This window comes from Nesoenas mayeri, assembly GCF_963082525.1.
Source record: "Nesoenas mayeri genome assembly, chromosome: 1".
NCBI classification, from domain to species: domain Eukaryota; kingdom Metazoa; phylum Chordata; class Aves; order Columbiformes; family Columbidae; genus Nesoenas; species Nesoenas mayeri.
Window position 1 is genome coordinate 89,630,425 of NC_137541.1, and position 12,313 is coordinate 89,642,737.

Here is a 12,313-nt window from a genome sequence, read left to right on the forward strand (position 1 = left end):
CAGCGAGGCAGAAGTAGCTCTGGCCAGGCTCAGGGAAGGGGTGGCTGCTGCCTTTTCATGCTCCTCACTGAGCTGTGGCCCCCTCGCTCTCCGGTGGGCACCGCAGACCCCCAGCAAGGGGTTGTAAGGACAAAGTCCCGAGACTTAAAGCACCTTCAGCCTCAAGCTTTAGGAGCGTTTCATTTTGGGGAGGCGAGGTCTTACACTTCTGGCCCCCCAAATGCTCCTTCCAGCCCAGCTCTGGCTGTATACAGCTCTCTCCAGCCACCACGCATGGGCTGAGCCAGCCAGGGCAGGGATAGAGTTTCTGCCCCACCACCCCTTCCTCCCTGGCCTCCCTGCGCGCTTACTCACAGGCAAGAACAGCATTGGCGCTCGCTGGGCAGCAGCCAGGGAGCTGCACGGGGCCTCGGGGACAGCAGGCGCCCTAGCAGAGCAGCTGGTACAAGGGCTGCTCGCAATGAGCAAGATGTGGGAGCCCCTTCAGCCATACCCCTTGCTTGCCACTGCTGCTCCACGTCCAGGTTTGGCCTCCCACATAGACCTCTGTAAGAGCCCTCCCTCCTGACCTGCTCCCCTCCCAGCGCATCCCCTGGCAGCTGCCATGGCCAGCGGCGGAGATTTGGATGGTGAGCAGGTGGTGCCCGATGGGGAAGACGAGGGACCAGACGTGAAGGCCGTGCAGGCCCACTATCTCCGCAGCCCCTCGCCCAGCCGGTGAGTATATTTGCTGCAGGGGCCGCCATGGCCTCCCGGTAGCACGTGGTGGTGGATCAGCTCCTCTTCACTCCTCTTCCGCTGCCTCCTCTCTACACGGGCACTTGGACCAAGCGTGGAGGCCAGGGCTTCCCTCCCCTCCCTGAGATGCGGGTCAGTGTGCCAGTGGGGAGGGAGGCTGCGGAGACAGGAGTCCTGAGCTAATTAATCCATTCTGCACACATGTGGGGGCAGGGGGGATAAATTACAGAAAGCATTGCTATGGGGTGGTATAGTTGCTCTGCCCTGTCTCGGCCTCTTCATGTCTACCCCCACACTGAAGCTCCTGATCCAGATTTCATATCTTCTCAAGCTCAGCCACGTCTTTTTTTTCCATTATAAAGACCTGTGGATTTTTTAATGTCAATGTTAGCCTTTCCCAGCCTCGGAAAGATTGAAGGCCTTCAGATTTGGGTTTGGTTCAGAGTCATCTTTAGCTACAGGCTTCAGGCACTGAACAGGAGGCTGTCACAGCGCAAGCAGAAATTGAGTTACCTCAAGCAAAACAAGCATGATTAGATGTGTTTTCTCCTAATACAAGGAAAAATACATCCTTTTGTACTCTTTTCCTAAAGGAAAATGCTCTACAGGGCTTTCTGTACACTTTGTGATGCTTTAGCTGAAGGCAGGGAGTAGGGATTGAGTTTGAAAATAACTTGCCCCAGTGGCCCTCAACAAGTAGAAGGTTATGAAATTTTTCCTATTAACTGTGGGGCACCTCAGAAAAACAAAGACAGAGTGCTTATTTCATTTAACTACATGTGTTTAAAAATTGTTTAGGAAGTTCACTGAGCACACATAAAGTAAAATTATGTATTTAACTTGGTAAATCACTTTCCTACTGCTCATCAGTCACTCAAAATCAACCTCTCCAGTTTATTCCCTTCCCTTCCCTTCCCTTCCCTTCCCTTCCCTTCCCTTCCCTTCCTTTCCCTTCCCATTGTCAATGCCAAAAACAATGAGGAGAGTGGCAAGGTCCTTCCCAACCAGCGCAAAGCCTCTGAAACACCTACATTTGGGCAGTTCTGCAACTGTGTACTTCATAGATGCTTGGGGCAGCTGCAGGTAAAACGTGTTGAGGCTGTGGGCGCAGATTATTACCAGCTGTTATCTTTTTATTGAGCTCGGAGGCAACCTTTACAGCAAAAGGAATTGAAGGCAGGGCATAGCTGCAAATTTGTGTCAACTCCTGTAAATGAGACTGAGACTCCCCTAGCTCATCTCATAAACTTCTTTGAAGAACTAGAAAAGGATTACCCTGGGCAAGTGCTGGAACCCAACTAAATGACCTAGACAAGCCCATTAAGCTGTTTCTGATGGCTGTGCCCTCCATTTTGATCCCGGAGAATGAATGAAGTTTAGTTCTCCAGACACTTTTCTGCACCCTGACTGCACATTAATCACCTTCCCTCTCCTGCTTTAATTAAACAAAATCAAATACTGTGTTGCACGTACTGCAAGTCTGCATTACCAGATAGCTTCTGTGATGGCAGCAAACTTGTCCTAACAATCTGTATCATCTACTTGGCAGGATATGTAGAGGGTGTGCATCAGGGCAAAAGCTCTGTAAAATAGTTTAAGATGATCTAAATAAGAAGAGAAGATTTGCTTGGTCTATAGAGATGGATCCAGAAGGAAATAGATTTGTTTTCAAGATTGTGAACCTTTTTTCCTTAACAAATACTTATCTAAATCACGCTGTGTGTCAAAGAACTCCCTTCAAAGGCGTTTGTGGGCTTCATAGTTGTCTCTGACCTGCAGTTAGACAACACTGTGTGAGTGGAGAGACTGACCACAGATTCATGCTATAAAGTGACCAGTGTACTGAGGGAGAGATTCAGAGTCTTCAATCTTAATGCTTGCATTGCAGCTTGTCATAACTCAAAGGATGCTTGTAGGCAATTAGCTAACAGAAAAACAAACAAACAAAACAAAAAAGCAAATCATTTCGGTTGGAAGAGACCCTCAGGATCGTCGAGTCCAACCACAACCTAACTCTAGCACTACACCATGTCCCTAAGAACTTTGTTTAAACACCTTTTAAACACCCCCAGGGATGGTGACTCCACCACTTCCCTGGGCAACCTGTTCCAATGCCTGACAACCCTTTCCAAGAAGAAGCTTTTCCTAATATCCAATCTAAACCTCCCCTGGCTCAACTTGAGGCCATTTCCTCTTGTCCTATCTCTTGCTACTTGGGAGAAGAGACCAACTCCCTCCATGCTACAACCTCCTTTCAGGTAGTTGTAGAGGGTAATAATGTCTCCCCTCAGCCTCCTTTTCTCCAGCCTAAACAGCCCCAGTTCCCTCAGCTGCTCCTCATCAGACTTGTGCTCTAGACTCCTCATCAGCTTCATTGCCCTTCTTTGAACTCTCTCTGGTACTTCAATGTCCTTCTTATGATGAGGGGCCCAAAACTGAACACAGGATTCAAGATGCAGCCTCACCAGTGCCGAGTACAGTGGCACAATCACTTCTCTAGTCCTGCTGGCCACAGTATTCCTGATACAAGCTGGGAAAGACTCACCACAAAACACCACAAACAACAGACTTTTAGCATAATCTGTTTCAAATTGTTCAATAAATTCTAGTTTGGACAATGTTTATATCTGTCCTTCTAAGTGAGAGCTACTTGTGAGACTATTCCTTGTGATCCATCCCCTCCCAGTCTCAAACCAGACACTGATCTTCCCTACCCACCACTCCATTCTCTTGCACTCCCAGCCCTCTGCAGTTCCTCCCCATGGGACATGTCTATGTCCTGCAAACACTGGATACCAAGGCATGTCTGAAGTCTGTAGCGCCATGCTGGAGAGCAGGGTGGGGATGAGGGGTGGGAGAAGAGCTGGGGCTTCCTTCCTACCACCAAAGGATCCTCACTGTTCCAGTTCCCTGCTGCTCTCTTCTGGAATGGGTGAAAAGAGCTAAGGTCCTGGAGATGGGATCTCAGTGGAGGGCATTTGTCTAACAGGTAGTGTGGTTTGTTGGCAGGTATTCAGTGATATCAGACACTGATACAGAGAGCATCTTCATGGACCCAATCCATCTCTCATCTGCTGTGGCTGCCAAACAAATAATCAATGAAGGTAAGAGGAGAAAGGGTAAAATAGCTATGTAAGTAATAGAGACTTGAGTTACGCTGGTTTTGCCTTTCTCTTTCAGAGATCCTAAAATGGTAAAAAAAGCCTTTGTGATAAAACCTCACTGGAGGTAGAGGTGAAAAACACAAATAAATAAAAAATTACCAAAAGGTTTTCTGACTTCCTTTGAAATTGTGCACTATGGCAGAATCAGGTACCACAGTGGTAAATACATTTTGATTGCTGGTTGCTCACTGCAATGAACGGAACGGAACGGAACGGAACAGAACAGAACAGAACAGAACAGAACAGAACAGAATAGAATAGAATAGAATAGAATAGAATAGAATAGAATAGAATAGAATAGAATATTTTGGTTGGAAGGGGCCTACAATGATCATCTAGTCCAAGTGCCTGACCACTTTAGGGCTAACCAAGTTAAAGCCTGTTATTAAGGGCATTGTCCAAATGCCTCCTAAACACTGGCAGGGATGGGACACCGGCCACCTCTAGGAAGCTTGTTCTGGTGTTGGACCACCTTCTCTGTAAATAAATGCTTCCTAATGTCCAGTCCAAACCTCCCCTGGTGCAACTTTGAATCATTCCACGCGTTCTATCACCAGGGAGAAGAGATGAGCACCTGTCTCTCCACTTCCCCTCCTCAGGAAGCCGTAGAGAGTGGCTGCATTCTTCTGGGGCTAGAATGGGCATGCCCTAAACTCCCAGGCATTTGGCGAATGTGGGTAGATAAGCATGTCCATGGACATGTTGCAGATGGGATGGTGTGATGTTATTGGGGAAAAAAAGCGTGCCAAAAGGCTGGACCCAGGAGCAAAAAATGACAGCTCATATATTTGCATTGTTTTTACATGTTTTTAGTTACAATGTCAGTTTATTCCAGAACTGAAGACAAAGAATGCCAAGGTAGATGAAGCGTGTCCCAGGATGTTAGAATCTGCGCAGCAGCTGATGGTGGAAGACCTGTACAACCGAGTTAAAGAAAAGATTGATGACACCAGCTTGTTTAACACGCCCTGTGTGATGGACTTGCAGAGGGCACTTGTGAAGGACAGGCTGGAGACCCCCAGGGATGCTGTGGATGAAGTCTGGCCTAATGTCTTCATAGCAGAAAAGTGGGTGTCAGCTTTTGTCATCAAGTTGCAAAAGATTTCCAGTGAAGGGTCAGATGGAACTATTGGAGGCATAACATATTCTGTACTACACACCTATATCTAATACCTTTGATCTCTAGAGCCCCAAGTGTTTTCCAGAATACGCTCACAAAGATCTCTGTGTGCTGAAAAGTAAATACTTCTGGAATAGAATCAGCAGCTTTCCTATGCTATTTTGATGCTTCAACAGTTTAGGAGAGGAAAAGGCAAATGAGCCCAAATTACACAGTTCTGATTGGAGTTTGGCCCTAAAGTTGGGACTAAAGTCTTTGTTATGTAAAAGCAAGTTAAAAAATAAATGCCATAGCAAATATAGTGGAAATGGTTAGATCTTCTGTACCACAGCTCAGCTGTCTGAGACACGTGTGCAATGACCAGACAGAATTAGAAGGGGATACAGTGTAAAGCATCAATTACAGAGCGATAAAAACTGAGAAATAAGTAAGAAGCCTGAACTGAGGATGGCAGGATGAGTTTAAATCAAGCTGGAGTGGAAAATAAGCATGCAGCTCTACCGTTGAGTGCAGGTTTCTCATTTTCTTTTCCCAGTGAGTATTGCAAAGAAATACCTGTAGAACTCTCAGAGGACATTAAGGTCTGAGTGCAGCTGTGTGGTGGATGAGCTACCCAGGCTGGGAGCACTGTAGAACTTGTAGCAGACAGCTTCTTTCCTACCTGAAGCAGGAGCACTGATATCTAACTTTTGTTTTTTCTTCTTTTCTGAAGAAGCGTTGCAGTGAACAAAAGCCGTTTGAAGAGGCTGGGGATCACACATGTCTTGAATGCTGCTCATGGTACAGGTGTATACACAGGACCAGGTTTCTACAATGGTCTGAATATCCAATACCTGGGCATTGAAGTGGATGATTTTCCAGATATCGATATCTCCAAACACTTCCGCCCAGCTGCAGAGTTCCTTGACGAAGCACTGCTGACTTACAGGGGTAAGAGGAGAAGAATACAGTGGCTCCAGAATGCTTGAGAATTAATGGGTGGAAGAGTTACTCTGATAAACAGCCGATGCCACATTTGTAATTGGGTAGAAGGCAAATACCTTGTTTTTTGCACCCAGTTACAGTGAACACTTACTGTTCATTTCTGCTGTGCCTTATTCAAAATAGGAGGCGGCAAACTAGTGAGAGGAGGCAGCCCAGCAGCCCCTGCTGCAAGCCCCAGGTCTTTGGACTCAAACTGGCTGTGAGCCACCTCCCTCAGCTGCTTTGAAAGTACCCTGCTGTTGCAAAGAGCTGAAGCTCTGCCCCAAGAAATATATTATTTTATATTTATATACTACTATATATATTTATATATTTCTATACACTGCGAGTTTCAGTTTTTCCAGAACACTTACTACAAAACAGCAGGCTGATTTGCTAAAACGATCCAAACAGCTGGGTTGAACCCTTGGATGTCTACACCCCGGCTACTGTATAATTTGCTGGACTCAATCCCATGGCAACTGTTATTCTGTGGACCTCTATTGCATACTGGTCATTTTGCTGCAGCTTCAGTGAACAGTTAGGAATATCTTTATGGAATTCAATATGAAAACAAGCACCACAATCGGTGATATCACTGATAATCCTCATATATGTATTCAGTGCGTTTAATTTTTGTTGAGGGACAACATGTTACTTCCTAGTAAAAGTGACAGTGAGAAAGGTGAGAAGTTTTGTTAGTACACAAGGAAAGTTGAGCCAATTTTAATAGCCCACCACCATCAACACGAGGAGGGACACTCAGCCCATCTGTGTTCTTCATTCTAAGTCCTATTGCTGCCCTTGTCACTGTGCAGATACTCACTGCTGCTGGCATATATCGACCCTTCAGCTCACTAACAGAGCAAAAAAAGACAGCCCGGCGGGGAAGGGGTGGTTTTCCGTGGGGTTTGTGAGCTGAACTGGCCCAGGCAGAGCTGACACAGGGAAAGGATGCAGGGATACAAGGGGAACCTTGAAAGAAAGCAGAGGAGTGACATCTCCCCCTTTCGGTGAGCTGTTAGATAGACTTTACTGGCTGTTAGAACACTTGGAAGGCAACTGAGGCTTTTGATACTGAGAAAGGTGTAAAAGACATTTTGGGATTGTAGGAACAGGTGCATTAGGTAAATACCTGCGGTAGCATATCAGCAGTCAGAAAGGTGGGTGTTTAAAGTGGCTTCATTAAGTATTAGTGCAAACAGTTTGATTAAACTGTAGTTTATCACACATTTAGAAACAATAATTTCGGTTATTTGCAGGCTACCAAAGATTCATTTAAGCTCTCTTCATATTTACAAGCTTTTCTTTAACTATAATTTGCTATAAAACAATTCTGTGCCAAAGCTTAGTTTTCTGCAAAAGGTGCTTTCTGTGTAAATGCCACGAAATAAAGCAGATCCTCAGTTTTGACTCCAGCTCTCACAGTCACTATTTACAGAACAGTGGGTCCCAGTAGTTTGGAGCAGCTGTATCAGTTTGTTGGAGTCCAAATCAGCTCTCTTCTGCTAGTTGCTTGGTTTTCCTGTTCTGAGATATACTATGACACTGGCCTCCAGCCAGTCTACATGTAACTGATCTGCAAAACAGCAAATCTGGATTCTGCAAAAAATATAATTAAATTAATATAAAATTGTATCTAAGTCCTATAACGTGCCTTATAAAAATTCAGTTACTTGCTTATTCTCACAATACCTTCCTGGAGGCTGATGCTTATATCTCCTTTTTTACATATGGGGAAACTGAAGCATGGAAAGCTTAAGTGTCTTAACCTAAATCAGCCACCAAGTCAATAATACAGTATCACTTGTCTTTCTAATGCCTATTATAAACTTTTTGATTTTTTGGGGAAGTGATGTGTATAGGTGAAAATATAAATATTATTTTGATTGTTTTAAAATGTGCCTGCCCGCAGCTTTTGAAACTGATGTGGCTTTTATTCATATGTCTCTAGATTTTTATTATGACAAAGCTAACAAATATTTAGTATTGGTTTCAGTCACTGAAGCATATAAACTGTGTAATTTTAAACACTATTTAGAGAATGCTTTTGTGCTACATATCAGAGAAATGTCCCTATGTTATTGGAAATAGCTAATTACTTTTATATTCAACATCTGCAGGTAAAATCCTTGTCAGCAGTGAAATGGGAATCAGTCGCTCAGCTGTGCTGGTGGCTGCCTACCTGATGATCTACCACCATATGACCATTCTGGAGGCTCTGATGACTCTGAGAAAGAAACGTGCCATTTACCCCAATGATGGCTTTCTGAAACAGCTAAGGGAGCTCAATGAGCAATTGTTGGAGGAACGAGAGTTGGAGCATACTGGAGATGAAGAAGTCACTCCTAGTCAAAGCCCTGTTGTCCATGCGGCGACTTCTTCCCAGCTGTCTGGAGTTGGGGACTCAGAAAGCATCCTGGGAGCCAAAGCCCACTCCATCACAGTAGAAGAAGAGGACACCAGCAGCCTACTGGGTAGTCTTATGAGCTCTTCATCAGCAGGAAAAACTAGCTGGGTTTCCAAACACTCCACCCTCATCAGTGAGGAGGAAGAGGAACAGTTGTATGAGGAATGGAGGAAGAAACAAGGCCTGCCTGCAAAGGAACCAGGAGTTACCCATGAAAGAAGAACACCTTCAAAGTTTCTGGATCAGGAAGAGGAACAATCTGATGAGGATGTGGAACAAAGGATCCATGACTGGCAGTGCAGAAATGAGAAATACCAAATGGATGGTCCACCCAGGGAGGAGGATAGAGATTCCAGCATGGGAGGAAGACCTTACCCATCAGGTGAATTCAGTGATGTTGAGAGTGTGAGCAGTTTTGAGATCCGAACCCTAAAACAACAGCTGGAAGCCAGTAGCTTTAGCAGGATGAGGAGGAGCCGCACGGGCTCTATGTCTTCAGAGAGCACTTGGGACATGTGGAACCAGAGGCTTCTGGAGATTGAGAAGGAAGCTTCTCAGAGATATCGTTCAAAGAATAAAATTGGTGGAGAGAGAAAATCCCCAGAAACAGGAAGAAAGGAGAGGGATATAGATGAGGAGAGCGTGCTTTCAGACAGTAGCTCCTTTTACAATTTCTGCCAAAAGAACAAAGACAAGTTGACTCCTCTAGAAAGGTGGAAGGTTAAGAGGATCCAGTTTGGCTTTCACAAGAAAGATTTAGAATCATCATCATCTTCTGCACAGTCTCCAGCAGAAGATGGCTGCCAAGCAGGTGGGGAGGGGATGGAAGGGAAGAGTTTGTCAGATATTAATCTGTCTGCTTACCAGGCTTGGAAAATGAAGCGTCAGAAGAAGGTGGGGAGTGAAAGCAAGGAGGAATTTGTGGAGTTTGCCAAAAGTGAGGATTCTGCTTCAGCCAAAAAGAAGCAGAGGCGTGTAGAGCTCCTTGAACGTTCAAAGAAAATTTTAGAAGAAAGCCAGTCCATGTGCAGCTGGGAGACAGACAGTATGATGAGTGGGAGTATCCCACTGTCAGCTTTCTGGCCCTCAGCACCTTCTGCAAGTGGTGCTGAGGATGCAGCTTCTGCAATGAGCATGCAGACGAATCATTCATCGTTATCACAGACCAGGAGCAGCACTCAGATGCCAAGTATACCCCTTCCCAATCTCCCAGTTGGCCCAGGTGACACAATATCCATGGCAAGCATTCAGAACTGGATTGCTAATGTGGTCAGTGAAACCATTGCTCAAAAGCAAAATGAGATCATGATGCTGTCCCGTCCATCATCTGCAATGGCCTCCAGTGTAATGTCAGGAGACTTTGGCAGGCGTGTAGATGATGATAAGGTTTCTCTTCTCAGTGCTCAGAGTGGTTCATCTCTTGCTACCTCTCAGCTTCGCCAGCAGGACATGCACAGAGCTGAGTCTCAGTCTGCCATGTCTTGCAATACCTCAGCGAGCACAAGGACAGAAGGGACTAGTTCGAACATGAAGACAACACAGACAAGCAAGCCACTGTACAGCCTCTTTGCTGATGATGTTGACCTAAAGAAACTCAGGAGGAAGGAGAAGGAGATGCAAATGGAAATGAGAGAGAAAATGTCAGATTATCAAATTGAAAAGGTGATCAGTGACAATAAACGCAGCACTTTATTCAAAAAGAAGACGACCAAAGGAGAGGAAAATGAAGAAGAAGAAGAAGACAGAGAGAGTACAACAGGCAGCCACAGGCACCCCTTGCGAGCAAATCTTGAGGGAATGGATACAGTCTTTGATCTGTCCAGTCAACCTGCAAACACAGGTGCACCAAAGTCAGAGATAGAGACTGATATTACTAAGTGGCTCAGTGGCCTAAAAGCAGAAAGAGAACCACCATCGTATTATGATCGAAGTGAGAAGGCTAGAGAGAAATATAGCAGATCATCCAAAGTTAGAGAGATGGATTCTGAAACATCTAGTTACAGATTCTCCAGATCCCAAAGAGAAGAGCTAGACAGCTGTTCTTCCTATGAGTCAAAAGGAGATTCATTGAGAACCATGTCAAGGTTTTCCTCTGCTTCTGCAAAAGAGGACAAAAAGATGTATAAGTTCACAAGGTCAAAGGTTAGTGAGACAACAAGTTCCAGAGAAGAGAGCCCAGAGCTGCATGTCTTCAGCCCAACACCTGAACCATCCTTTGACTCTGAATCCCCGGAACCATCTACACAGAGTCGAGTTAGATCTCATTATGTGGAGGCATGTGAAGAGGAGGCCAGGTCAGACACCTCAGAATTTGGAGCTAAGAGAAAGTTCACCCAGAGTTTTTCAAAGTCTGAAGAGGATGGAAAGAAGGAGGCAAAAGTGGAAGAAAGTGAAGAAAGATTTGCATCTAGACAGTTCTCTCAGTACAGACGAAGCACGCGTAAAGAAGAGGAAGAAGAGATGGATGATGATGCCATTATCGCTGCTTGGAGAAGTCGACTAGAAGAAACTACAGCAAAGCTCCGGCGGAGAAGGGAAGAGTGACCAAGATCAGATTATAGGAACACAAGCAAAGCCACAGAGTCCCTGAATCACTCATCATTATATTTCTGATAATCCTTTGTGGTTTGTAGGGCATTTCCTGCAGATAGTTCTCTTCTTAATCAAAAGCGATAAAGGGAAGAGGTCAAGTTTTGGAAGTGTTTGTGGTTTGTCAGAAAGAAGATGCTAGCATTAAATGATCAATGTAGGTAGGAACACGATGTTAGAAGTCATTAGGAGCCAGACAATGTTTCAACAGCAAAAGCAAGTAATGGTGGCACCTCAATTCAAAAGACCAATCACATCCCATTTTGGTTATTTCAATTTCCTAGTCTCGTTAAAAACTGGACATATTTTTTTCTAAGATCTTTTTGATCATAAATGGAAGAAGCCAACAACCTTTTCTAGGAAGTTGAAGAATGTTTCTCTCTTAATCAGTTTTACTTTATACCTCTGAGAAGATATTGCCAGGTAGGCTCCATTTTCTCCACCAGTCTTATGAATGTCTACAGAAATAAGACAGTTTGGGGGAATACATGTACTGTTTTACTTCACTAAGTAGCTGAAGCAAAGTGAAATACTAGAAAAAAAGATGTCTCCTTTTTAGAAGTTCAGTGCAGTAATGACTGTATTCCCATGGTACTATTGTTTTCCATTAGATGGAGTCATCTCTGCTCCAGTATGGTTGGTTCCTGCCTTGGGTGAACAAAGTGAAAAAATGCAGTAATATTAACAGCTGTCTAAAAATTACGTTATGATGTAGTTAAAGAGATAGAGTTAGGGTTAGGATTGGTGTTAGGTTAGGCTGGGTTTCTGAAGTCCTGACTTCAGTTTGGTTTATGTGTGCAGCTCAGCTAAGTCTGTGCTTTTATGTCTATAGTCATATTGTCATGTATTATTTTTCAACAATTGCCTTAAAAGAAAAGAATAACACACAAACTGACCTCATAATATAATAAAATTATGTATAACCAAAGCATTGGTATAAGGCACCATGCGCCTAATGACAAATCGTATGTCTGTTGAATGTGGTACTTGGGAGCTCGTTTTTAGGAGATGGTAGATTTAGCGTGTTGTCTGAATCATGAGCTACAGAGTCCACTTTTCAGAGTGAGTGGGAAGGGGCACAGTGTCCATGTTAACTGACTACACCAAGTTGAGAACCTCAGGTCTTCCCATGCCCTGCACAGCCTTGTGAGCTTGTGTGTCACGACCTGCCAGGCCTGCCACAGCATCACTTGTGCAGCTCAGATGACCCTGTGTCTTCCACACATCAAAGTACTCAACTCTGTGTCACCAGTCAACATCTTCCACCTCCCTCTTATAAACATCTAGGCCAGTTTCTCCTGATTTCTACTCTAGAATTATCTGTTCCTT

The 12,313-nt window shown here is 44.6% G+C and overlaps 1 protein-coding gene across 1 annotated transcript; it reads left to right on the top strand.

The window, feature by feature from the left end:
- Nucleotides 1-604: 604 nt before the first annotated feature.
- Nucleotides 605-10,939, top strand: STYXL2 (serine/threonine/tyrosine interacting like 2; the record flags this gene model as incomplete). The annotated part of the gene is made up of 5 exons (XM_080361021.1): nt 605-717; nt 3,748-3,842; nt 4,738-4,969; nt 5,735-5,952; nt 8,109-10,939. The coding sequence occupies 5 exons, from the start codon at nt 605-607 to the stop codon at nt 10,937-10,939; spliced, it is 3,489 nt and encodes a 1,162-aa protein (XP_080217147.1).
- Nucleotides 10,940-12,313: the final 1,374 nt, after the last annotated feature.